The sequence below is a fragment of the Sminthopsis crassicaudata genome, chromosome 1 (assembly GCF_048593235.1).
Source record: "Sminthopsis crassicaudata isolate SCR6 chromosome 1, ASM4859323v1, whole genome shotgun sequence".
In the NCBI taxonomy this organism is placed as follows: Eukaryota; Metazoa; Chordata; class Mammalia; order Dasyuromorphia; family Dasyuridae; genus Sminthopsis; species Sminthopsis crassicaudata.
In genome coordinates, this window is record NC_133617.1 from 53,117,397 (window position 1) to 53,144,255 (window position 26,859).

General features: G+C 45.7%; 1 protein-coding gene across 1 annotated transcript in view; it reads left to right on the forward strand.

Moving 5' to 3' along the window:
- ONECUT3 (one cut homeobox 3) overlaps window positions 1-17,697 on the forward strand; it is a 46,933-nt gene extending 29,236 nt beyond the window's left edge. Inside the window, exon 3 of the mRNA XM_074284124.1 lies at window positions 16,502-17,697. Coding sequence (XP_074140225.1) covers window positions 16,502-16,800 — 299 coding nt within the window. The 3' untranslated portion in view covers window positions 16,801-17,697. The remainder of the gene's footprint in view (window positions 1-16,501) is intronic.
- Window positions 17,698-26,859: the final 9,162 nt, after the last annotated feature.

The window sequence follows — 26,859 nt, forward strand, 5'->3', positions numbered from 1 at the left end:
TGGGTACACACAATAAACACATGCATAAAGCGTACACTTGTAGTGCACTGGTATGGTACATGTATGATGTCATGCAATACACACTTATCAGTCACATGTACAGAGATCAAGTATACACATGCCCCCAATGTGCAACATATACAGTACACACACACACACACACACACACACACACACACACACACACAAGCTCAAGCTGTATCTGCAGAATCCAGCCTGGAGCCAAAGTTGCCCCTGACTTCCAATGCAATCGACAGCCCCCTAGATCAATGCGGAGCTGAGCTGAGTTGAGCTGCTCCTCTCCTCCCCCAGCCCCTAGGGGCCCCTCCTCAGCCTTGCCTTGGGGGAGGGGAGAAAGGAGAGAGGAACAGCCGCTGAGCTCGGGCTGCCTTGATTGGGAGGAGAGGACGCCTCTGTGGATGGAAGAGGCCTTTTCTAGCCCCATCTCTTAGCTAAAGAGGGCAGGAGCCTTGCAGTTCTGACATTGTAGCCTGTATGCCCAAGGGCCCTTTCCACTCCCCTACCCATGATCTGGCTCTCAGCTCCAGAGGTGTTCAAGGCCATCCATCCAATCTCATCATTTTAAAGGTGAGGAAAAGAAGGCTTAGTGACTGACTCAAGCTCACATGGGTAACAACAGAGCTCAGATTTGGGGGGACCACGAGTCTTCTCACCACAAATCCTGAATCTTTTCCCTAGCACATCCTGGCCTCCATGTTTTATGCTCTGAGGTTCATCCTAACCCTGATTTTGTCAGCTCTAACCTTATGTTCTGATATCGCTCCTAGCCCTGATTTTGTGCTCTAGATGCCTCCCACCCTCATTTTGTGTTCCAGTTCCTTCTTATCCCTAATCTATGTTCCAGGTCCCTCCCATGTCTGATACTGTGGTCCAAGATCCCTCCTAGCACTGACTTAGTGTTCTAGAAATCTCCTAATCCTTATCTTGTGGTCTGAGGTCCCTCCTAATCTTGGTTTTGTGTTCTAAGTCCTCTTAGCCCTGAATTTGTGCCCTAGCCCCTTTAGCCCTGATCTTGTGTTCCAGGTCTCTTCCAGCTCTGATTTTATGTTCTAGATCCCTCCTAGCTTTGACCTTGTGCTCCAAGTCCCTCCTAGCCCTGATCTTGTATTGAGATCCCTCCCATTTCTGATCTTGTGTTCTCGGTCCCTTCCAGCCCTGATCTTATGTTCTAAAATCCTCGGTTCTGACCATTTATACTCTAATATACATCCATTTATGAATGTCCATGTTTTGTTTTAAGAGGGACAGGAGTGGGAATGAGCATTTATATAGTGCCTACTACATGTCAGGTCCAATGCTAAGCACTTTACAAATTTTGTCTCATTTGATCCTCACAACAAGTCTTTGAAGTAGATTATTAGCTTCATTTTAGAGTTAAGAAAACTGAAGTCAACAGAGGCTAATGGCCAGGATCACACAGTCAGGAAGCATCTGAGGCCAGACATGAACTCACGTCTTCCTGATACCAATGCAGATGTCCTATCTTCTATCATCTATATTCAAAGGTCTTTTCCAGCACTAACATTTATGTTCTGTGTTCTAAAATATCCTTCTTTGCCCTAATTGTCATTATTTGTCCTTCACATTTTTTTGCTGAGGTAATTGGGGTTAAAGTAGTTTGCCCAGGGTCACACAGCTAGGAAGTATTAAGTGTCTGAAGTCAGATTTGAACTCGGGTCCTCCTGACTACACCAAGTAGCTGCTCCATTCACTCTTCATTTTTGAAGCAGACCATGACATCAGGGAGGTTATCCAGTGAATTAATTTTAGGTGAGGGAGGGCTGTACAAAATCATCACCTGCCTTACTTTTCCCTCTGGAGTCATCTGAATCCAGTGGACAGATATAAACCAAGATGATTGGAGATGTCCCCTCCCCCAATATTCTGTGTTCCAAAGCTCCTTACCGATGTGATTTTCTATGTCCTGAATGACAGAACTTGCATGTTTTCTATTCTAAAGTTCCTCCCAACCCAGATTTTCTGTGTTCTTTGCCCTAAAATCCTTTCCAACTCCTGCATTCTGTGTTCTATATTCTAATGTCCCTCCCAGATCTGACATTCCATGTTCTAAGGGCCATCCTGACTCTGACATCCTTTGTTCTAAGAGCCCTCCTAGCTTTGACATTCTCTGTTCTAAAAACTTTCTCAGTTCTAATATCCTGTGTTCTAAGTAAGAGCACTCCCAGCCCTGACATCTTAGTCTATGAATACATGGATTTCTTCTCTATGGTGCACACACTCCCTCTAGTGGCCAGCAAGCCAGAACTGAGAGAGGAGGGTTTGGATCAAAAAAATCTTTCCAGGGAAAGGGAAGACAAGGACAGGAGGCCAGCATTTGGCATGGTGGTCTCAGAATTGCCTTTTCCTACCATTTTTAACCACAAGGCCCTGGAGGATCCATGGGGTTTAGACCTAGTCCTGAATCTTCCCTTCCTCCCCCCCACCTCATCCCCAGAAATGGTACCCACAGCTCCCTGGGCCAGCTCCTACCAGATATTGAGTGTATTGATTCCCCCTTTTGACCTAAACGCATCAAGGGGAGGCTAAAGCCCTTGACATCTGAACCGGTTACCTACCAACTGCCATATTCAATCAGGGGGAAAGTCCTGGTACCTGGCTGGACTGCTGTCCTGCTTGGGGGGGGGCAGGAGGGAAGGGGATACTACCTCATCAAATCATGGACTCTCAGAACAAGAGGTGATCTCGGAGGCCACCAAATCCAACCTCTCACCTGCCCTCTATGCCCTCCCTGACAGGGGAAGAGCTGGGTTGTGCTTGAATACTTCCAGTGACAGACAGCTCACTATCTCCAGAGCAAGAATTCTTAAGCTTGAGGGTAATGGGTTACTCTGGAGCTTAGTGGGATATTTTTAATGTGTAGAACAATAAGATTACAATGTATTGTATTGAAACACATTTCTCAAAATATGTTCTCAAAAACATAAGTTCATAGATTATCAAGTTAAGTGTTCTCAGGTCTGAACCAAAATCTTCTCCTTTCATATTTTCCTGCTCCACACCTCTGCATTACTCTAAGTTCTTCCCTCTGGGGTGAAGCAAAAGAATTTTAAACCTTCTACCTCATTTTCTTGAAAGAAAGAAAGGGATCGAGACAGAGAAACAGAGAAGATAATATAGGGGGAAGGAGGAAAGAGTGGGGAGAGAGTGAGTATGAAAGAGAAGAAAGAAGAAAATACACGAGAGGAAAAGAGAAAAGACAGGAGAAAAGAGAGAGAAGAGAGAAAGAAAGCTCATATCCTCACACATAGCCCCCCAAAACTCCTCCTTAAGACTACTCTCCTTCCTTTGGCTAGCTCAGTGGTTCAAGTCCACTGATGCTTCATCCCTGAACCAACCTTCCCCCCCGCCCAGCAAATTACAATGCTTGTCTAGGCTGTGGGCTTGAAGGGACCTTTTTATTGAGGGACAAGAGGCAGGAAGTTCGTAAGAGACTCAGGTAGACAATTAGAGAAAAGAGAAGTGGGGATGGGGCCATCAGCTGAATTCCAGTCCTCTGTGACTCCTAGCAAACCTCAAATTCAGTTTCTTGTATTCCAAATGGTGATAAGTACTTTTATCTCCCCAGACTTATAATGAACTAAAAAAAGATATGAAAACAACTTGAAAATATTCACATTAAGGCATTAGACAATTTTTATTTGCAGTTTTCTCTGACACTGACTCAAGATGTGACCTTAAGCAAATATTTTTTTCTTTGATTCATCTCAGTTTCTTCTTCTGTACAATTAAGAGGTTAGATTAAATTATCTGTATAGACCACTCTAGCCCTGACATCCTATGCTGGAAGGGTCCTCCCAACTCTGACATTATCGTTCTGTTCCAATTCTTTTCCATTTCCCTGATTGGAGTCAGACACCTCTAGCTCAGCCAAGCTGAGCCTGTTTTAATATGTTGGAAAATAAAACAAATAAACTTGGTTCTGCTGCCTCCGGCCAATGATGAACACTCCCATTTGTTATAGAAAATTAATCAAGTGGAATTTTCATTACTGACAAACGTTGGAAGCTCAGTTTCCTAAGCACACCAAAATGCCCTAGATGGAAGCAGCTTTTTGGGGTTGATGAGATGGGACCTAGGACTAGAACTGTCATCATCTGAAGTCATCAGATGATGATGTGGAGAAAACAAAGGACATTCTTTTAGCATTTCTAATACTAATAATAACAGTATCAAATAGGGCTGAAGAGAGTGAGAACAGTGATTCAGGAAGCCACAAGAATAAAGACACAAGATTTGTTGGGATTGTGATACAATCTTTTGTGTAATTTTGATACAAACAACTTTGAGAACAATGATGCAGGCAGATGCAGAGATCAGAATTATGGACAACCACATGATCAGTGGGGCTTTGAGGTGGTATCATGGATAGATTGCTGGATCTGGAGTCAAGAAGAACTAAATTCAAATCTGCCCTCAGATATTATTAGCTATTATGCTATTTCTTCAGCTGTAAAATGAGCTGAAGAAGGAAATAGCAAACAATCCCAGTATCTTTGCCAAGAAAACACAAGAGGTCATAAAGAGTAGAGATGTGATTGAAACAAGTCAACAACAATAACAACAAACATTGTGATTAATTATATAGTTATTATGAGAGCAATGACAGTGTCATGTGGTGATATGTCAATCATTGTTCCAGGGATGGTGATGCAGTTAGTGACTGGAACAATGATTGTCACTGAGGCAATCGGGATACAGGCAGCTGTTGGGACTGTGATATAGACAAGTAAAGGGATAGTAACAAAAAAAAACTTCAAGGGTTGTGGTACAGGTAAGCAAGGGAATGAGGAGAGAAGTAGCCAAAGGAACGATAATGTAGTCATTGGGCCAACGGTGTTGCACACAACTAAAAGTTTAATGATACAGCATCCATGGGGATGGTAGCAAAGGCAATCATGGAGACAACAAAATAATAAGTTGGGAGGTCTTGATACAGACAGCTTTTTGAACAATGTTCCAGGTAACTATGGGAGTAGTCCTATGCATACAAAGGAACAAATATATAGGCAAACATATGGGATATAATTTATGTTAGGGACAACGAGGGTCATAGAGTCAATGATGAAACATATGGCTGCAGAGGCTGTGATTTAAGCAGCTATGAAGATGGTGATAGAGGGGGTCACAGGAACAGTTGATAACAGCCATGAGGACAATAATACATGTAGCCATAGGTATGGTGACACAGATGGCCGGGAAAAACATTCGTCCAGACAGCTCAAGCCAAAGTTGTTTGCCAGAAAAAGAAAGCACTTCCTTCAATAGTCTGGATGCCAATATGGAGAGAGTATGAGATATCATATTTTTTTTTACTTGTATTATTCTCCACTTTCTTCATTCCCTTTCTTCTTTTTATCTTCCTCCTTCTCTCTTAAGATGAGTAAAGTGTATGCTTTCTCCTCTCTGGACATCAACAAAAGCAAGAAACTAGAGGGTGGTCAAGGTAGAGGGCAGTAGTTGAGGGACCTGAAGAAGAGAAGATTGGTAGGAGAGAAGAAAGGATAAAAAAACTAGAGGGAAGAGACTTTGAGAGGGCAAAACTAGAAATCATTATTAGAAGAAGCTTCAGAAGGGTTGGCTTAAAATGGATGTGAAGAAAAACATCGCAAGATAAAAACCCTCTTACAGTGAAATGAATTGCCCCAACTGGTATGTGGGATTCCCACATTGAGGGTCTGCAGTCAAAAACCAGACAAATCTTATTGGAGAGGGAATTCCAATTCAGGCACTGATGATCTTTGAGGTCCCTTCTGTAACTTGGAGATTCAGTGATTCTAGGACAAGATGATCCTCAAAAGTCAGTTTAGAATTTTATGACATTACGCTTTTGCTGAAAAGTAAAGCCTCTATTCTGCCAAGAGCAGGGAGCCTCCCAAGCCAGGGCAATCGGGGATAAATAGTACAAGTCTGGGGACAGGGGAGAGTGAATCTAAGCTCATTCTGGTTTGCAAGTGGATTATTTCAGAGGAAAGAGTTCTAAGTCTGGGAATCAGAAGGCTTGGGTGTTATCCCCAGCGCCACCATTAATTTGCTGTGTAATATTAGGTATATACATTCCCCTCTCTGGGACTCAGTTTTCTTACTTATAAAATGGAAGAGTGATGAATCCTGTCTCGTTTCACAGGGTTCTGGTGAGGATCACAGGGTTCTGGTGAGGATCAAATGGGAAAACAGATATGAAAGTACTGTGCTAATATAAAAATTGCCCCTGTGTTTTCTCTTCAGTGATTTGAATAGGGAAGTTGGGAATGGATATTGCCAAACTGGACTGCAACTGAGCAAAGCCATCCAGAATTCATGGAGCACAGAATTTTGGGGCAGGAAAGGAACTCAAAGATCCTCTGGTTCATTCCTTGAAATTTACAGAGGAGGAACCTGAGTCCTAAAGAAGGGAAGAAACCGGATGTCACTAGGTGGCATAGTATAGTAGGACAGAGCCTAGGAATTTAAATAATGAAGACCTGAATTCAAGTCCTGTACTTACTAGCTGTGTTTTCTGTTTGAGTCAGTTAATTTTTATTTATTTATTTATTTATTTATTTATTTTTGTTGTTGCTTCAATTTCCTTAGCCATAAAACTTGGATTACTATAGCACATCTCTTTCAGGGTTGTGTGGATCAAACAAGGTATTTGTAAAAGCACTTTGCAAACTTCAAAGCATTATGTAAAATGTCATTTTTTATTAGCTATTATAAAATGAAGGTGCCAAAACAGAAAGGGCAGAGAAGACTTGAATGTATATTAGCATCAAAGAAATTGTGGAAGTTTTCTTTTTGTTTTTGTTTGTTTTTATTTCTGATTTTACAATTCTTTTACTTTGGGGAACATTTCAACTTGCAACTTTCGTGGTTCCCTCTGTCTGGTTTTTATTGACTCTATTTTGGGTTCTCTTGATAAAGATACTGAAATAGTTTGCCATTTCCTTCTCCAGATCATTTTACAGAAAAGAAAATGGAGGCAAAGTTTACTTAGGGTCACACGGCAAGTGTCTGAGGGCAAATTTGAACTCAGGTTTTCAGTGCCAGCGGCTCTAGAATTTTTAAAAACTTTTTTAAAAAGTCTATCCTGATGGCTTAACTTTGGGCTCTGGACACCACCTCCTTCCAAAAAAAATTTTTTTTTTTCTCCCATCCCCAGAGGCTTCTAATTGAATCCACACAAAAGCCAGCCACTAGCTCTCAGAACGTGTGTACCTTTTGGGTGGGATGAGTGGAAGAAGAAAATCGGGAATCAGGAAATTTAGGTTCTCGATTGAATTTTTGACAAGTAACTGGACCATTCGGTCTTCTAAAGTGCTCCCAGATCCCGTTTTATGTTCTAAAGGCCTTCACACTTCAGATATTTATGTTCTAAAATAAACCAGAAACACCCCATTTCTGTTCTATCATTCAATGCTCTGAGTCTTCCCAACACAAAAAGGTGTGTGTGTCCCTAAAAGCCATTCTGTGTCCTCAGGCGTCTTCAGCTGTGTTTCTCTCAACCGTTTAGCCTAAATTGGAAGTGACTTCTCACCTCTGCTAGGTCCAGCTCTGCTAAACCTCCCACCTCCCACCTCCTTCCACGAGCACAAACCAAACCAGGGAGAGATGCGACACAAGGGTCGCATAGTTGAGGGCAGAATCGGGCAGAAGCAGGACACTGCTAGCCAGGCAGAGAGGCCCTGAGGATACACTCTGCGAATGCTCCTTCCTCCCAAGCTCCTCTCCCTGTGATTTCCCCACAGCTCACGCCCCCACGCTCAAATTCTAGTTCCACCTTCCACTGATGGGATAGAGAGAAAGGAAACAGTCCGGATCTTTCCCCTTCCTCCCTTCCCTTTCCCTCGGTTTCTCCCTCCTCCCTCTTCCCTTTCTCCTTTCTCTTTCCCTTTCCTTCTCCCACACTCCTTTCTCTTTCCCCTTCTCACTTGCCCTAGATTCACTTCTCAGCTAGTTGAAAGCCGTCTTTTGTAATTCAAACAAATCGCCGCCACTTAAGAAAAGTGGGTAGAAAATTGTCTGTTGTGCTGAAGCTGGGACCAGGACAAGAGTAGAGGCGTGGAAAGTGGGGGGAGGGAGGGAGTTTGTGGGGGAAGGGGAAAAGTGAGGACGGAGAACTGAGGTTTCTGGAGCTGGGCTCCGCAACCCCGGCCCCACCCGTGGGTGCTCCTTGGGACTGGGAATGGGGTGTGATCAGAGACGCAGAAGCCCGTTCTAGCTTACCTCGGCCTGCCATCATTTCTATTGTTCTCGGGATTGGGGTGGGGAGGGGGACAGATCTGCGATCTCTCAGTGGCGAAAAGAAGCAGTCCGCTCTGGACTGTGGGATTTGTCCCCGCTACCTAGTAAAGGATTAAACTCAAGCGTGGGAGACACCCAGAACTCTGATTGCTAGAGGCCCCCAAAACTAAAAGGAAGCTTCGAGAGCAATCATAAGGGTTCATTCTAACTATGAGGAAATCCAGTGTGGATGGAGGTAACTTGTTCAAGATAGAACACAAGGGGAGGCAGGAGGCAGACCCAAAATTAGAACTCAAGGCCCCAAGTTCTCATCCAGTGGACTGGTATGCTCTACTCTGGGGCACTTGAGACTACTTAGAGCTTGGGGCTCACCCATCCAAGCCCATTGGACATCTACAGCATGATCCAACTGAAAAAAAGAACTGGGCTGGGAATGACAACCTCAGAATTCTCTTCTGGATTTCCCAAAATGAACTGTGTGACTGGCTAAATCATTTTTATTCCCTGGTACTAAGTTTTCTTCTCTATACATAAAAGGCTTTGAATCTTGATATTATTTGTCCCAGTAATCCTTGGGATCATAAGTTTAGTTATTCTGGAGTCTCTTCAAAATCGTGTAAATAATCTATTTTTACATCCCTATCATTAAGGGAATAAGACCCCAATGGACCAGAAATTCCTGTGTGTGTGTGTGTGTGTGTGTGTGTGTGTGTGATAGACAATAGGGCCTCGACACAAGGAATCAGGGCTGCACGTCTGAGCTTTGAGATCAGCTGAGGAATATGACCTTCTGCCCACTCTGGAGCTTTGTCCCAGGGCTGGGACTTTCCTTCCTGAGCTCTGAGCTCTGCCTCTGTCCAGCACGGAACCCAGATCTGAGGGAAAGCTTCAATTTCCAGCTGTAAATGATTCACCTGCACCGGGAGAAGTAATTAATTAGCAGCGAAGTATCCACTCAGGAAAACTTACCTTTTATCCTATAAACTAATCTGAGTGCTTTTAGTCTGGATAAAAGGTTTAATCTCTGAAATCATACCCGACTACCAACTTCCAGCTGCCTTCATCCCTTTACCCCTTAGCTATTTTTTCAGAAGCTTTGGCTTATAGACTATTAATATTAATAATCAAAGGAATTTGGGACTAATTTTTCATAGAATTCGACAATTACAGCATTAGAATTATAGACTTGACAGCATGGCGTATTGAAAAGAGCTGCTGTACTTGGGTGAATGGCATTTAATGACATGACAATTTAAGAGTTGAGTGTTCTAGGGCAAAGCATTCTGGGACTCAACTTTCTTTTTTAGAGAGAGAAAAGAAGAGAGAGAGAGAGAGAGAGAGAGAGAGAGAGAGAGAGAGAGAGAGAGAGAGAGAGAGAGAGAGAGAGAGAGAGAGAGAGAGAGAGAGAGAGAGAATCTTTTTTTAATTAAAAATGCTTTTTTAATAACAAGGTTTTTTTAAATGAATTTGCTATTCCGACTACCTCCCTATTAAGCAAATTTTAATAACAAAGAAATTCCTTCATACATATCGACATAGTCTATCAATACCCCAGACTTTCTCATCTGTAAGATGAGATCGGATCCAATGACTTCTGGGGTCCCTTCTAAATCTAAATCTATTCTCCTAAAACCTTATGGCTTTTCTTTCTTAAAACTTCATTTCATTTTGTCTAGATCCTTGTGAGCAACTATGGCTCACCTGGCCACTTTCCCTCCTCCCCAACAAGACTGTACTCTTCTCTTGCATTCCAAATCCAGTTCTGTTTGACCACTTAATTTCCATGATTTCTGTCTCTGGCTCACTTCAGTCATGAACAGAAGTAGCCCTACTTCCTACCTTTCACTCTTCCATTTCTCCCACCTTCAAATCAACTCTATTTGTCCCAGGTGACAGAATTCCTGCTTTACAGCTCCATAGTGATATTGTCATAGGGTTGAGGATAACGATGGTGATGATAGTCATGGAAATGGGGTTGGGGATGAAGCTAGATGATGATATGATGACATGATATTGGTGATTTTTAAAAACCTGTTTACTCCTAAAAAGAAGCTAAAGGATGACCATGATTACAGATTTCAAGTACATAAGGGGTTTTGTTGAAGGACATCTTCAACTGAAAATATACATTAGTCAGAATGAAGGGAAATGAAAGCAGAAAAAAGATTTGGTCAGAAATAAAGAAAAACTTCCATACAACCAGTGAGATAAAACATTGGAATAAAGTGATTGGGAAAGATTTGAATATTGTTCTTATCCAGGGTGACTTAGGTGAGTTAGTGGTGGGGTTGGACCAAAAGACCTCTGAGATTCTAGGATTCAAGGACCCTCCACCCCTCCTAATTCTTGTACCTTCTTTCTGTTTCTTATTTCCTATTTATTCTGTATAGGGCTTGCTTTGTAGAGATGTGTTTACATGTTGTCTCCCTCATTAGATTGTAAACTCCTTGAAGGCAAGGACTATCTTGTTTTTTTGGTATCCCCAATGCTTAGCATAATACTTGATGCATAGAGGAATGTAATAAATATTTGTTAATTGATAGGTGGCAGGTTAAGGGTATGTGATTGAGGGAGAGACTAGGGCAGTTTGTAAAAAAGGTTTTGAATCTAGGAAAACGCATTAGAAAATGCAGCCTAGTGCAAAAAAGGAAGAGATCAAGGAAGGTGGGAGTCATGTAGTGCCACTGGGAAGAGGATCACTCTAACCCTGATGATAACCCTAGACAGAACTTCCTCCTACAGATCTCTGTACTTCCAGTCCTTAGGGGCTAGGGACATCTAGGCCACTGCAGAGAGGCATGGGTGATGGCCAAGATGAAAAGGCTCCCTCAGGCTGGGCACTCACTCCCTCTTGTAAATAGCTCTGACTTGAGCCAGTATTGATTTTGGTTCCAAGGAGCTGTAATTAGATTGAACGGGAGGAATGGGGGGAAGGGAGGGGAAAATGGACAGATTTAGCTGCCTCAGCAAGAAAAGAAGTTTTTTATGCCTCTGGTTTGCTAAGGTCCCCCTCTGAGTGCTTGCAGCTCCTAGGAAGCCCACCAAAGCAGGCCCAAGGTGGGTTTACTCAGAAGCACAAGATTTCATTTAGAAAGATCTCAACCATCAACTAGTCCACACAGCATCACTGTCACTTCTATCCCCTCCCTCATCTCCACATATACAGGTGTCTCCCCTATACAACACAGCACAACACATCTTAATTGTCCATTCTCTTGACCAAAGACCCTCGGAGAGGAGGAGTCTCCCAAATCAGCCCATTCCACTTATGGACAGCTCTAATGACTTAGAGATTTTCTTATCAAACTTAACCTTGTCTCTCTCTCTCTCTCTCTCTCTCTCTCTCTCTCTCTCTCTCTCTCTCTCTCTCTCTCTCTCTCTCTCTCTCTCTCTGTGTGTGTGTGTGTGTGTGTGTGTGTGTGCATACGCGTGCTCGCAACTTTGACTCACTGCTCCTGGGATCCCATGGGATCAAAAAGAATGTGACTGATGGCACCATCCACTATCCACTTTCCAGGATACTAATCATAGTTCCTCTAAATCTCTCCTCCACACTAAATTTATGCTAAATAGTTTTTCTATGGCCTAACTTAGAAACTCTTCACATTCTGGTCATTTCCTTCTGGATATACTTTCATCCTTTCTTAGCTTTTTTACTTTCTTTTGAGCTAAACACAGTACTCCAGTTGATATTTCACTAGGGCAGTTCATTCCTCCTTTCTGAGGATATTTGGTCAAGAGGATGGGCAACCAACCACTTACGTGTGTTGTGCAGTGTTGTACAGGGAAACATCCATAGATGTGGAGATGGTGAGGGAGGAGATGGAGGCAACTAGATGATAGCTGAGGTCCTTTGTGATTCTGAACAAGCTCACCTTGGTCCTGCCTGCCAGCATAGTGTCCCCCTTCTCGCCAATTTCAAGGCTACTTTGGTGGGTTTTATTTTTCTTCTCTTCTTTACTTTCTTCTGAGATAAGCATGGCAGAGGTCAGACTGAATCCTGGGATGTTCTGCCTCTCGATGAAGCTCAAATGTTGGCTCATATTAAACTTACAGCACACTAACTCTCAAGAGCCATCCTCACCACAAAGATTCATTGGATATTATGACGTGAGCTCCATCCCATCAGTACTCAAGATCATGACATTTTGGTGTCCAGATGGCATGGTACCTGTGTTTATTTAGAACTGGGACTGCATTGACTGAGGTCATTGAGGGGGATTATTGATGATCAGTTTGGCGTTATCAATGCTGTAACATTGTCACATTGATACTGGCTCTGGGGCACGGATTGGCTTTAGCATCATATCACATCAGTGATGAATGAAAGTGATGATAGTGCCAGTGGTGGTGGTAGTGATGACAAGGGTAATGATAAGGATGCTAGTGGAGATGATGGTGACCAAAGTGGGAATGGAGGTAGTAAGATAATGGGGAAAGGTGATGGAAAGGGTAATGATGATGAGAAGATGGTCCTTGTTCTGAGCCCCGAGGAAGGCTAAGATCAAATGTGAGGGGAAGTGTCCCAAGCCTGGCAAACAATTAAAGGATGGAATGTAGAAGGAAAATAAGCTCAAATCGAGCCTCATGCACTTAATAGCTCCATGTGACTTAACTGCTACCTGCCTCGGTTTCCCCATCTGTAAGTGAAAATGAGAATAGTATCTATTTTTAGGGTCATTGTGAGAGTAAAATAAAATATTTATGAAATGCCACATAAAAATGATGGTGATGATAACAATGTGGTGTACATTTGATTAGGGCCAAGAGTATATAAACAGAAACAGTATGTAATCAACCTGGAAAGAAGGAGCAGAGCCAGACTTATGAAAATATCTAAGCACCAATCAGATGAGTTTGTAATTAATCTTAGAAGCAATAGGAAGCTGGAGCTTCTGGAACAGGCAAGTAGCATAGTCAGATCTGTGCTTCAGAAAAAGCTACTTGGAAGCTGTTGGGGGACGGGATGTGGATCAGAGAAAGAAGAAATTTGAAGAAGGGAATCCAATTAGGAGGTTACTGCCATGGTCTACATTAGATGTGATAAAGACCTAAATTAGTGTCATAGCCCATTGAATGGAGAGAATGGGAGGGATGTGAGGTATAGTATCTGCATTGTACAAGAGTCATCATATTGGAATTTGGTGCAATGCCAGGTCAGTGACATAGACATCTACTCAGCATCCCAGCCAGCCTGAGCGGAGAAAGTATACCCAGCCTGCCAGCTGGCAGTTAATCAGGGAAGAGGGTATCTTTGCAGTGCTGTGACCATAAGATGGCTTCCTTTCTTCCCTGACTTTGTAGTCAGGGTCCCAGATGTATCTATGTATAGAACACTCGCTGAGAATGACAGAACAAGTGATACTTCTCTCCAATATCCTTCTCATCTCCTATCCTCCCAAGCCCACTGATGATCTAAGACTCCATTCCACTTCTTCTCCATTGCCCTTAGAGGATAAGTTCTTCTCATATAATAACCTAACCCCCTTAACCCTTAAATCATCTCTCCCCCTAACCCAGTAAGTATGTCACAGATGGAAAACTGCCTTTAAGTCTCTGTTATGACACAATATTAGCTGGTTGCTTCTTTTTGGATCACTACTCACCTTTGGTTATTATGAGGAAAAGTTTTTGTCAACCTCAAAGTATTATACAAATATGTCATAATTATTTTCTACAGTCATTATAATTATTATTGTTACATATAGATATGTCAAATGTTTCTTTTCTCAGTGAGGAAAGGCTAACTTTAAAGCCCTTCTTGGCAGAAACTAGGTGTTTTCATAGGGGTCTTGTGGAGACAATGCCTATATTTTCTCTCCAAACATGGTGGGAGATGGGGGTGGGACACAGAGGGACTTTTGAAGAAAAAAACTGGGGAATTGAGGGAGGAGGGCTGGAAGAGCAGGGAAGAGAAGGGAGGAGGGGAAGCATTTGGGAGGGATGGAGTGGGGTGGGCAACACAAGCCCATAAATACCACCAAAATCCAATCACAACATTCCTTTTGTTTGTTTCTTTTGCAAGCATCTGATGCCCATAGGGTAGGTCTTGCCCTGTGCCCTCTCTCCCCCATTGCCCTTCCCCAAACCCCTGGTCCCCGTGGGGAGGTTCATACTCAAAAGGAGAAGACCCTCCCCCATGGAGGGGTGGGTCCCTGGGACAAGGGATTCAGGCCCAAACCTTCCCAAAGTGTATCCATCCTGTGGCTCTCAGCTCTGGGTACCCCATAGGGGAAAAGGGGTGGTCCCATTCCCAGGTCCCAGCTCAGAGACTCCATGGGGGAAGACTTATCCTTGGTTATAAGTTCAAAGGATTCCTTGGAGATAAAGAGAAGATCATAGACTTGGGGCCTTAGTTCAGAGGACCTTTGGGGACAAGAGGGAGATTAGACCTTATTAGACCTTAGCTCAGGAGACCCCATAAGAGGGAGAGAAGGTCCTAGGACATGTTATGGAGAAGAGATACAGATCAAATTCTCAGGCAATTTAGGGATCAGGCATCAGGGGTAAGAGTGGGTTAGATTTTAAGGGCAGGAAATCTCATTCCAAGCAGATTTTCCTCCCAGCTGGCAAGATTCCTCCACCCTCCTCCCTGCTGAAATACATTTGTTCCAGGAAGGAGGATGGCACAGAGGGCTATAGTCAGGCTATAATGGGAAACTCATCTTAGGTTCCAGTTTCTATTAAGATTTGGTCTTGAAGGAGCCCTGGACTGAGAGTCATTAGACAAGGGTGATAGTCCCAGCTCTGTCAACTGAGACTTTCTGGGCCTCAGTTTCCCCGTTTGTAAAAAAGAGAGGTTGGGAAACCATCTCTGGGAATCTTTCTAGTTCAGTAGTGATGACAGAAGATCAGACCTGGAAGAGCCACTGAAGAACATCCATCTAGTCTCATTTTGTATATAAGGAAATAAATCCTGGGATAGGAAGTGACTTCCCTAAGATTACCTCTGTCAGACCACCCATGTCTGAAAAAGGACCTTCATCCAGCCTCGGCCAGGATCAGCCAGAGAGCTGGGGGCTCTGAGACCAGAAACCTAGGAAGGCAGGCTCACTACTTCAGGCTAGCCAGGGGGGTTCAGGGGAGGTGTGGGACGGAGGTGAGCAACTGCTAGTTCTTTGAACTTATCTCACCCCAACCCACTGAGTCCTGCCCTTAGACTTTGTAAACCCAAGAGAGAGCCAGCCCTGGGGCCCATGAGAAGGCATGTTGATCTGAGGAAGGGGCCAACATGTTGGAAGGGCACCTGGAACGGGCAAAAGAAGAGGAAGGACGGGGCCCTGAAGGGGAAGTTTACTCTACTGTCCTTGTTCTCTTTTCTCCTCCGTGTGTCTCCCTACACCGTGCCCCCAACCCATCTTTCCTCACTCTCTCCCTCTGTCCTTTTTTCTTCTCCTTTCTTCCCCTCCCTTCCTCCATCCTTCTCTCTCTCTGTCTCTCTCTGTCTCTCTGTCTCTCTCTCTGTCTCTCTCTGTCTCTCTGTCTCTCTCTCTCTGTCTCTCTGTCTCTCTCTCTGTCTCTGTCTCTCTCTCTCTCTCTGTCTCTCTTTCCTCTGTCTCTCTCTCTCTCTGTCTCTCTGTCTCTCTCTCTCTGTCTCTGTCTCTGTCTTTCCTCTCTGTCTCTGTGTGTGTTTTTCTCGGTGTCTGTGTCTCTCTGGTTCTCTGTTTCTGTCTCTCTTCTCTCTGTCTCTATCTTCCTCCTCCTGTCTCTCTCACTGTCTCTGTCTGTCTCTCTTCTCTCTGTCTCTGTCCTCCTACCTCTCTCACTGTCTCCTCTCTCTCTCTCTGTCTCTATCTTCCTCCTCCTATCTCTCTCACTGTCTCTCTCCTCTCACTCTCTGTCTCTGTCTCTCACTGTCTCCTCTCTCTCTCTCTGTCTCTATCTTCCTCCTCCTGTCTCTCTCACTGTCTCTGTCTGTCTCTCTTCTCTCTGTCTCTGTCCTCCTATCTCTCTCACTGTCTCCTCTCTCTCTCTCTGTCTCTATCTTCCTCCTCCTGTCTCTCTCACTGTCTCTCTCCTCTCACTCTCTGTCTCTGTCTCTCTCTGTCTCTCACTGTCTCTCTCTCTGTCTCTCACTGTCTCTCTCTCTCTCTGTCTCTCTGTGTTTCTCTCTCCCCCCCTCCTCCCTTCCTCCTCCCCCTCCCCTCTTCCTCCTCCCCCTCCCCCGCCCCGTCGCTGTCTGCCCCGTGTCGCCGCCTCCGGGTCACCGTCCCGGTGCCACCGCCCCCTCGGCCGCCAGCTTGCAAGCGGAAGGAGCAGGAGCAGCAGAAGGAGCGGACGCTGCAGCCCAAGAAGCAGCGCCTGGTCTTCACGGACCTGCAGCGCCGCACGCTGATCGCCATCTTCAAGGAGAACAAGCGGCCGTCCAAGGAGATGCAGGTCACCATCTCGCAGCAGCTCGGCCTGGAGCTCAACACCGTCAGCAACTTCTTCATGAACGCGCGGCGCCGCTGCATGAACCGCTGGCAGGAGGAGCCCGGCGGCCCCGCCTCCGCCTCGGCCTCCGCCGCCGCGGCCGGCACCTTCTCCAAAGCATGAGCCCCACCCCGCCCCGCCCCCGGCACTAGGCCCCGCCCCCGAGCGACCCTTCCCCACCCCCCGGGGTGGACGATTCCATCCTCACTCCTCCCCGGGGGTGGGGGGAGCCTGACCGGACCCAGGCGGCGTCTGCTCCCCCACAGCGACATCGCCACCCCCTCCCCACTCCCTGGGGCACCCCTGGCCTCTGCGTCCACTGCTCGGCTCCGTGGGACTTCTCCTCGTGGGTTCCCACAGCCGGGCTGTGGGGGCGGGCCCCAGTCCTCGGCCCCCATCTCCCTTCCTGGCTCCCGGGCACTGGGGTACAGCTTGCCGGGGAGGAGGGGAGCGGAACAGAGGCGGAGTCCCAGCCGAGATCCCCACATCCCCGAGCAGGTGAGCTACGGGCCGGAGGGGATGGGGCTGGAATGGGCCCAGGAGGGGCGAGGGCAGCCGGGTTCACCCCCGCGCGCCTGGCGGAGCCCGTCTGCCTCCGTCCTCTTCCGACACTGGCTCGAGACACGCTTAGAGATCGACGTGTGGAGCCCCCGGAGCCGGTGGAAACAACGGCTGGGGACGGGGGGAAGTGGCGGGAGCCGAGGCCGCCCTCCGGAAGGGAGGGTAAAGGGATGCCCCCGAGCCCAAGTGCACAAACGGGGTCCTTCCTAGGGGCGAAGCCTCCCCCACCCCCTGGACTTCTTCCAAAGAAATCTCCCTAACCAAAGGAAACAGACATCCCTTCCTCTTTCCTTGGAAGGATTGGGGGTCCCCGACCACCTTCCCCACTTCCAGTCAGGGTGTCCAGGGGACACTGAGGAAAACACATCTCACGGTGTCCCCTTCCCCCCAAAAGCGGGTCAAAAAGCACATAATAGGAATACAAACCGGGTATTTAAAAAAAAAAAAAAAAAAAAAGAACTTTAAAAATTAATACCCCCTCCTTCTACCATCCATCGCCTTCCTAAATCAAGGAAGGTGGGAAAGCCTCCCTGGGGCAACCTCCCTCTCCCCTCACCACCCCTGGGGCCTGGGGCAGCCCTCCCTTTTCTCATCTGACCCCTAAACCCAAGGCGGTTACCAAAGACCCCAACTGGATTCCCAGTGCACAGTCCAGGCAGGGCCAGGACTACTCCCAAATCCACCCAAGAAAAGAGAAAAACAAAACTCAGATCCAATGGCAACCCCACCCCTCCCCCCAGCACCCCTAATAAGGAGAGAACTGGTCCATCGGAGCTGCAGACACCTGCTTTCCCCAGTGGCCAGAATACGATGTGCCAAGATCAGCTACCTGCCTTAAACCCCAGCCTGGGCAGGGAGGGGCCCGCCTGGGAGTCAGTGTCCCATTCCTTCCTTCCTGAGTATCCTGGGGAGTAGGCCCAGCCACCCTCTTCTCCCCCAGGGCTCCCAGGCCTGGAGCTCTGGGCTGAGCTCTCCTCCCCAGCTCTCCCCCCCACCGCCCTCTCCTTGACTTCCCAGCTCCTAAAAAAAAGGGGAGGTCTCTCCCCTTAGCTCCCAGAATTGCCTCCACCCAGGCTGGAACTTCTGCCTGGAGGGGTTATTAGAAGGTAGGATTGGGGTTAGGGGGGATGGGAGGGGATGTCTATGAGCTCAAACATGAAGCAGGTATATTCTAGGTGCCCCTTTCCCCACTACCCAACACTCCCCACCTCTCAGCCCCATATCTGGATCCCAGTCACTTTACATCCCTACTTAGGCACCTTGATAGGGGGGGGGGGGGAGGGCTCAGAGGAGAATAAGAGAGACAAAAAGTCAAATCTGCTGATGCTACTGAGGGTCTGAATCCTGCTGATGTCACGGAGGGCTCTCTATGAACCTTTGGGGCCTTTTCCCCATGCCCATCCTGGAGGATGGGAAGAAGTGACAGTGGTGGGTGCAGCTAGGGGGCAGGGAGAGAGGCAAAGGGATTTGGCTGGAGTTGGAAGCTCTCTCCTCTTCCCCAACAAGGCTAATTTTTTCTCTCCCCTTCCCTCCTTCCCTACAATGAGGAGGAAACTGACTGAAGTTGGTAGAATCCACTAGGTTTGTTTTGCCAAAATTGTGAATAGGGGCTGGGGAAGGGAAGGTGGGAGAGAGAGGTTGAAATGGAGGGAAAAGCTACTTGACCCACTTTGAGCTGTTCTCTCTCCTTCTCTGCACCCCTCCCCCTAAATGATCTTGTCTTGTGGTGGCGACAAAGCTGCGCTCTGGTGGCCAGCATCACCTCTACGGGTTCAAGGGCTTTGAGGCCAGAAAGAGACTCCCCCAACCCTATGTCTCCCCTTACCCCCCTTTCCAGACCCAGGGAGGGGGTGCCCCAGTCCCAAACTCCCTGAGAATGCAAAAGACATTTCTAATGAGATCCTCCTGCCCTGTGCCCCCTTCCTTTTTCCCTTACTCCCAAGGTTAAGGCTACCTCACTGCGTTCTCACTTCTGTGATTGGAGAAATCACGTCTGATACCAAAGATTTTGTTCCCCTCGCAGGAGCTGTGCTGGATAGACCTATTTCCCTCTGCCTTTGTAACAGATGCATCTGTACCCCCTTCCTGGGGTCCTGCTTTTGTCCTTAGGGCCCCTATTCCCAGAGAGAAAGAGAGAGAAAGAGTATGAGAGAGAGAGAAAAGAGAGAGAGAGAGAGAGAGAGAGAGAGAGAGAGAGAGAGAGAGAGAGAGAGAGAGAGAGAGAGAGAGAGAGAGAGAGAGAGAGAGAGAGAGAGAGAGGATGAGAAGCGAGTTCGATTGAGTGCCTTCTTGTACCAAAGGTGTGTGTGGCCAATTCTTGACGTCTGTGTTTTTTCATCCTACTCGACTCACTGTTACCTCAGCTTTTTAAACAAGCGGATTTGAGAGATGAACCTTTGGGTGTTGGGACAGAAAGCAAAATTTCCCCCTTCTCACCCCTTCCCTTGCACCAGTCAATCAATCAGTCCAAATCTCCCTACCCTATAAACTGGATTCTGGATCTCATTCCACCCTCCATCCCCAAGGGCCAGGTACCCAAGCCCAAACCACTTTCCCCTTCATAGTTCCATTTTGTCTTTCTCAACCTACCTTCCCCATCCCTTTTAGCATCTCTGAGGTTTAATGACTCCTAGGATTAGTTTAGTGAAGAAAGGCCCTCTGCTGTGTGACATGGGGCAACTTGCTTAATTTTTCTGAGACTCACTGAAAATACCTTGCATTCTATAAAACGAGTTAATATATTCTGTTATGTTGTGAGATTAGAATAATCATATAGGAAATTCAATATGGAAATGTTTGGGGAAAACATTTTTAAAACAGTTAAGTGGTATTATATGGATACCTTAAACACATGTATCCTAAATTTTAATTATTCAGAGGGTAAATTTACCCTCTAGGCCCCTCTGCTCTCTCTCTCTTCACTGCCTCCTTCAGCTTTTTTGGCCAAAATCTAAGCCAGAGATACCAGTCTCTTAAATCTAGTTCTTCCCTCAGCCTCTTATTTTTCAAATAGTATAATATTGGGCAAATCATTTCCTTCTCGCATTTCATTTATTTTATTACTCTGTAAAATGAGAATATTGGTCTAGATGATTCCAGCTTTGATACTCTGTATCAAAAACTTGCTAAACATTCAATTAGATGAAAAGAAATTAGCTTATGTTAGCTAGATCCCTGAGCCAGCATGGTCAGGCTACCCAGTAATTAATTTGGGTCTACTTTCCCCGACACTTTGAGTCTTTTGAGGAAGTCTCTTCTCTTAAGGGAGGCAGTGAAATTGAAGGACACTGGTTACTTTATATTGTTTCACTCTTCAGTTTTTACTATCTGGGCCAGACCCCACTAGCACAAGACCTATATAGATCTTCCCTTTCTTCTTGGTTCCTAATTCCATGCCCTTAATTTCATTAATAATGTTATGCCTATGGATTTGATCATCTTGGGATCCAGAATCCTTCTCCCTGATGTCCTACTCTGTATTCTTCAAAAGACCCCCTAAATCCCACTTCCTCCTTCTTCCCAATACCTAAATGGTTTGTGAGATACCAAAGACATTCTCCACACAAGGGAAAACGAAGTCCAGCACAGCTCCTCCAAGCCTTTGACAATTTTCTCTGAAATACCTCAAAATATTTAATGTATAGTTTATGTGATAAAAAAAAATTACTTAGCTAGTTTTTGGAATATGTGACCTGAAGCTTTATACTGTTAAATTATAAGTTTGCAGATGGCATGTTCTTATTTCTTTGAAGAGTTCGGTGGGAGACATATTGAATGTTAACAGAGCGTAAGCTGGTTAGTTGAAAACCAAGAGAGAGAAAGAGAGAAAGAGAGAGTGAGAGAGAGAGAGAGAGAGAGAGAGAGAGAGAGAATGAATGAGAGAAAGAGAGAGATTGAGCAAGAGAAAGCAAGAGAGAAAGGACAGAAGGAGTTTACAGATTTCATATTTAAACAAGTCCTTTAAAAAAGAGAGAGAGAAAGCAAGAGAGAAAGAAAGTATCTTTTTGTTTTCTGATGTGTTACTTTTTTTCTGAGTCACTGTCTTTTGAGAGTATTTATTACTATTCTAAGTGTTCTGTGTTCAAATGTAATTTAAGAAAAAAAAAAAGAAAAAAAGACAAAATGGAAATTTGATTTATGCATGACCAATGTACGCTTTCTTGAAACTAATGTAATAAAATTGTGTGGGTGGGGAGGGTGGGGGGAGGGGGGTTGAGGGAACAATAATGTTCCGTCAGCAGAGGGTCTGGTTCTGTGGAGGTTCCCATTTGGTGTCCCATCTTCGGAAGCTCCAAGTTCATGTTCCTTCCACGGAGGTTCCAAGCTCCAATGCCTGTTCCATCCAACAGAGGTTCCCATTCCACAGAGGTGCCGATTATGTGTTCCTTCCATGGAGGTTCCAAGTCCAAGCTCAACCAACAGAGATTCCAATTCTGTTTCACCCTGGATCCATCAAGGACCGTGTTTCCCAAGTTACATGATTGCAAGCAAGTTGATGTATGATTTTCCTCCCATTTTCTTTTTTTCCTTTTTCCTATCTTATCAAATACGGTTGTCATAACAACCAGGGAAGTGGATGAAGTGGCCAGGAAGGACAGAAGGCAAGCTGGGGAGAAGGAAGAGTCTCTGGAGAGGAGTGGGAGGTGGGGTAGGGATGATCAGGTCAGGATCAGAGATCAGCTATCTCATCCACCTCCCTGCCTCAGCTGCAGCCATGGCACTGTGTCCCCATGGAAGTCTCCACACTTTGGACTTGAGAACCAGGTCTGAGTTGGGTCATTTGTATGTATGTATTTACTACTTTACCTGTTGGACTGTGGTTGGTTTTTTCGCTTTAGTATCAATTCACAAGTGTCTTGTTCCAAGGAGAGAGACAATCAGATAATTGGAGTCCTGTCACCCAGGAATGAGAAGAGGGTAGCCACAGCTGGAGTCATCCCCAGCCCAGCCAGATCTCTTCATGATTATCCTTCGTTCCTGTTATTTGGGATATTCCACCTCACCCCATCCCTTCCTTTAAAGCCCTGCCCTGGGATGGAGGTATGGAGACATGGAAAAGTTAGAATGTGACCTTTATTGGGGAGCAAGTTATTCCCTCTTTTTCATCAGGGAACATCCAGGGAATATCCCATTGCTCATGGGGATGAAGTTGGCTCAATGGATCGGAGACACTAGAGTGTGGGAAAGGAGACCAGCAGACCTAGTTCTACTAATGACTTACTGTGTGACATTATGTGAGTCATTTCCCCTAAAACTCGGCTTCATTTTTTTCACCCATAAAATTGAAGTGGAGATTAACCAGAGAGTCTCAAAAGTTCCCCTTGTCTCCTTCCTGACTATCCAGTCCCCTTAGTCTGGAAGGCACCTCCAGGGGCCACTATGTCTTACCCACCCTGGTTTCAAGTAGATGACGTCCCCAGCTCTGAGTCAGGATCTTGAGGAATTCTAAGAGCTCCCTCCATCATTACCCAGTTCCAGGGTTTGGTTTTCCATCTCTTCCCAGCTCCCAAAAATCACACTCTAGGAACTATATTCAGTTCCATCTGGGATAGAAAAAAGTGATTCCTAAGGCGCTTCCCATATCAGCCTGAGACAGCTTTGCCCAGATTCAGGCAGCCCATCACATTCTTTCTGCACTTTATATACTTCACAGCAATTTTTTTTCTGTCCAAGATCTTATGCGATTTTCAGTTGATAGAAAAAGAAATATCAGCTGAAAAGGTGAAGTGATTCTCCCAAAGTAATATAGCCATTGAGTAAGGGTCTTCTGCCTCCAGCCTCCCTCAGAGAGTTGGAGAAAATGCCCACTTTGTCACCTTTTAAAACCCAATTTTGTTCCCTATAATTCAATCAAGAAAAAACAAGATTTCACAAATCAGTATCCAGTCCTGGTCAAGTCTGGCTTTCAGTACCTTCATTAGGTTTTCCTCATCAGTATCTTCTTGGTTGTTCTGGGGCAGCTTTGTGCAGTGCTGGGTGCTAATCCCACTTTATGGTTGTGAGTCAATCCATAAACCACTTTATGTAATTTAGTTCCTTCCTTTAAAATGAATGAGTTGGGTGCTATCCTAAAGGCAGGAGCAGTGGCCCAGAAGTGCAGAAGGAACTATCCCAGAATAAGAATGGGCTGCCTTGGGAGGAAGTAGGTGTTTCATCATGGCAGGTCTCTGTTGAATTGGAGGCCTGCTTATCAAGGTTGTTGCATGTGGAGGGGGCAAGGCAAAGAGGTAGATCAAAGGACCTTTAAGGCTTTTCCTGGCTCTAATAATGGCCTAAGAGCCCTTCCTTCCAGTAAGGAATTCCAAGGAATTTGGGCCTCAGTGAGCAGAGGGATGGATAATCATCCCACTGGATGGGAGTGATTTAATATCATCTTCCCCAATGCTTGGGGCCACCCAGCTCACCCTGATCTTGTTCTCTGCCCTCCTTGGAGCTTCTCAACAGATGGCCAGAACTTCCCTTTCCAAGGGCAACTGGAGATGCTCCCTCCTCCCCTTCATCTCAGGCCAGAGACAAAGCATCCCCTTTCTTAGGCAACAGGACCCTTCTGGCACCCCCACTATGTAGAGAGATCACAGAGCTGGAAGCTGCTCTCTAGGTATATCTAATCTACAAGATATGTTTAGGAAATTCTGGCTGCATTTAATAGGATGGGGCCTGGGAGCTCGAAGGCCCTCCCTCTAGCTTCTGCTCTCCAAGCCTTTTCCCTTTGAGGCTCATTTCTTCTCCTCATTCCCTTTAATCCAGCCCTGGAGACCAACTTCATTCAGCCCCAGGATTTTAGAGATGATGAATTCAAAAAACAAGAGAACCCCGTCAGAGGGGACAAAATGCATATAAATTTAGAGTTGGAATGGAAGAGATCCTTAGGATAATCTCTTGCAAAAGAGGCAGAGAAAGGAGGAAAGCCTTGTGAAAGGCCTTTCTGAGAACAAATCTTGAGTCTTTGCATAGTCACCTCCCCTAGGGGAAGGGACAGTTCATCAGTTCACAGCACAGCTTCCTGGGCATGAGCCCCCTCTCCAATAGGAAAGGAAGGGCTTATCTGGGGCTAGAGACAGCATTGCCTCTAACTATCCTCAACCTCTCTACCTTTGGGCCCCCCAGTTCTCCATATGCCTGTGGCTCTTAACCAACCAGATAGCAAAGATTTTTCCTACTAGTTATGACAATCTTAGTATCCTTTTTCAGAGAGAGTTCTTAGTCCCCAAAGAAGGTTTTAGGGATTAGGGGAAACCCTTTGAGCTCTGTAATTCATTGAGGGCTGATTGCAAAGTACCCAGTTTCTAGGGAGAGGGGACCAAGTTCTCAGAAGCTTTGAGTATGTGAAGTGCCTGGTGGGCAGAGGAAGAGAAAAAACAGGATGGGAGCTTTTGCTGCCAACCTCCAGGCCACCACAGAGAACACCCAGGAGGACCCAGATCCTGGCAGGGCCAGGACCCAGAAGAGGGTGGAAGTAACTCTTAGTGGAACCCATCCCAGGGAGGTATGAAATGGGAGGCTGTTCAGAGCATTCTTGTCAGAATAGGAAATGGTTTTCAGGTTCAAAGCCCTCCTGCCCTGGCCCAAAGGTCAACTCTGCTATTTAAGAGCTATCTGACCTTTGCCAAGATTCTTCCCCTTCTTGAACCTCAGTTTCCTCATCTGTAAAACAGGAGAGGCAAAATGATATTTAAGGGTTCTCTGCTAGCTCTAAATCCATGTTCCTTGGGATAACCCACCTGAACCTTGTGAGTGAGGGAACATAGATAAGTATCAATTAAGAGAGACCTGCTCATTTTGTAAAATGAGGAAACAGATCTAGAGAGAGTTAATGTTTGAGCCAGGTTTCACACTTGGGTCTTGTGAACAGTACAGTACTAGGTCCAACCTTCCAAAACTCCAGACCAGTGGCTGGGAGTCAGGTTATTAGCTCTGTCCTTCTCCTGAGTCATTTCCAGGCTAGATAGCTGGATAGAAGGCAGCCAAGCTAGTAACCCCAAAAAGCACAAATGGGGTGGGGGCCAGAGGTCAGGCCCTGGGGAAGTTGGATGGGCCTTCACTCTCTCCCAGGGAAACCCTGTCTTTGAGCCACCACCTCCCCCAACTCCTTTTGGTTCCCATTTCTGAGGGAAGGATTAGCATTTGGAATCAGAGCCGTCAACCCTTCCAGATAACCTTAGTTCACTCAGACCCTAACTCCACCAGGGCAATGTGGGTAAATTTTTATTCCTGGAAACTGGAATCTCAGCTATGTCAGAAGGAGCCCAGGGGCAGGGGCTTCTCATTTGGAGTCAGGGGGTATTGATTTAGAATTCCTGCTCTACCACATACTACCTACATGACCTCAGGCAAGTGACTTCATCAGTCTCAGTCTAATGGCGGGGCTTGGGCTAGCTGGCCTCTGACAGCCCTGACAGCTCTGGATCCTGTGACAAGGGAGGGACAGCAGAAGGAGCTGGGCAGAAACATGGAGCCAGCCCCATTTCTAGAAAAGAAAACTAGGTCCCTCTTTCCCCAACCCTGGGTGACAGGCTTAAATTTTTTTAAAAAGAAAAAAAAAAACACAAACAACCGTCCTCGGTGGGTTCATTTTTGCTGTTCACTGCTCTGTTGGGTTTTGTCATTTCTGTTTTCTTCAATAAATTATTTTCTAGTCACTCACCCTGGTGTCTGGATGTTGGCTAGGTTGGATAAGGTGAGGAAGAGGTATCTCCCATCCCTAAATGCAACCAGGGAAGCCCCCAAATGGAAGCAGCCTGAGGGGGGCTGTCTCTTCCAGGGGAGGTGATCCGGATGGAACTAGGCATGAAAAGGGGAGAGCTCTTCTTGAGCTTAAACAAGGTTATATTTCCTCTATAAAAAAATGTCCTTTGATGAAGATTTTTGCTAAGTCCTTTTTAGGACTAATCCCGATATGGGATGCTCTTTCCCTCTTTACAGAGTCTTCCCTTTAATTGTGTCTTTCTCCTAATTATAGCTAACTCTAGTTAGTCTCTTGTCAGTCCATGGTGAACTTATATCTCATGGCATATTATTTTAACTCCTTTGGTAACCCTATTGCTCTCCCAAATTTATTTCATATTTACCACTTCTGGTGCCTATATTACCTTTTAATTTTGTCTCTTCTCATAAATAAATGTACCTCTTGGAAAAACAATAATAATAATAACTAGCAGGAAGGCTAGAAGTGAGCTGTACTTAGAAAGGTCCCTGGAGTCTAATGGAAAGCTCTGCAGCCTTAAGAGATTTGTGTCCAAATCTGGCCACCAATAAACCAGGATGCCACTTCATTTGTCTGAGCTCATAATGAGGATAATAATATTCTGGCTTCCCATCTCACAGGGCTCTTGTGAAGAAGGGACTTATAAACCAGCCAGCATTTCTTAGCCAAGGCCCTGATGGATCACCAAGAGTGACGTTGCCTTCAGTAGGATTCCCTTCTATTCATCTGATTCTTCTCTAATGATCTCTCCCATCCCACCCCCCAGGGGAAATGAGAGGGTTTTGTTCTCCAGGGTCCTAGCTCCCAGAGGTCACTTCTTCGGGTTCCCGTGGCAGGAGGGGGAGTCTCTAACGCTAGGCTCGATTCTTCCTTGGCGAGTCCCCCATTCCTTGAGCCCAAAGAATCACTAGCTGCTG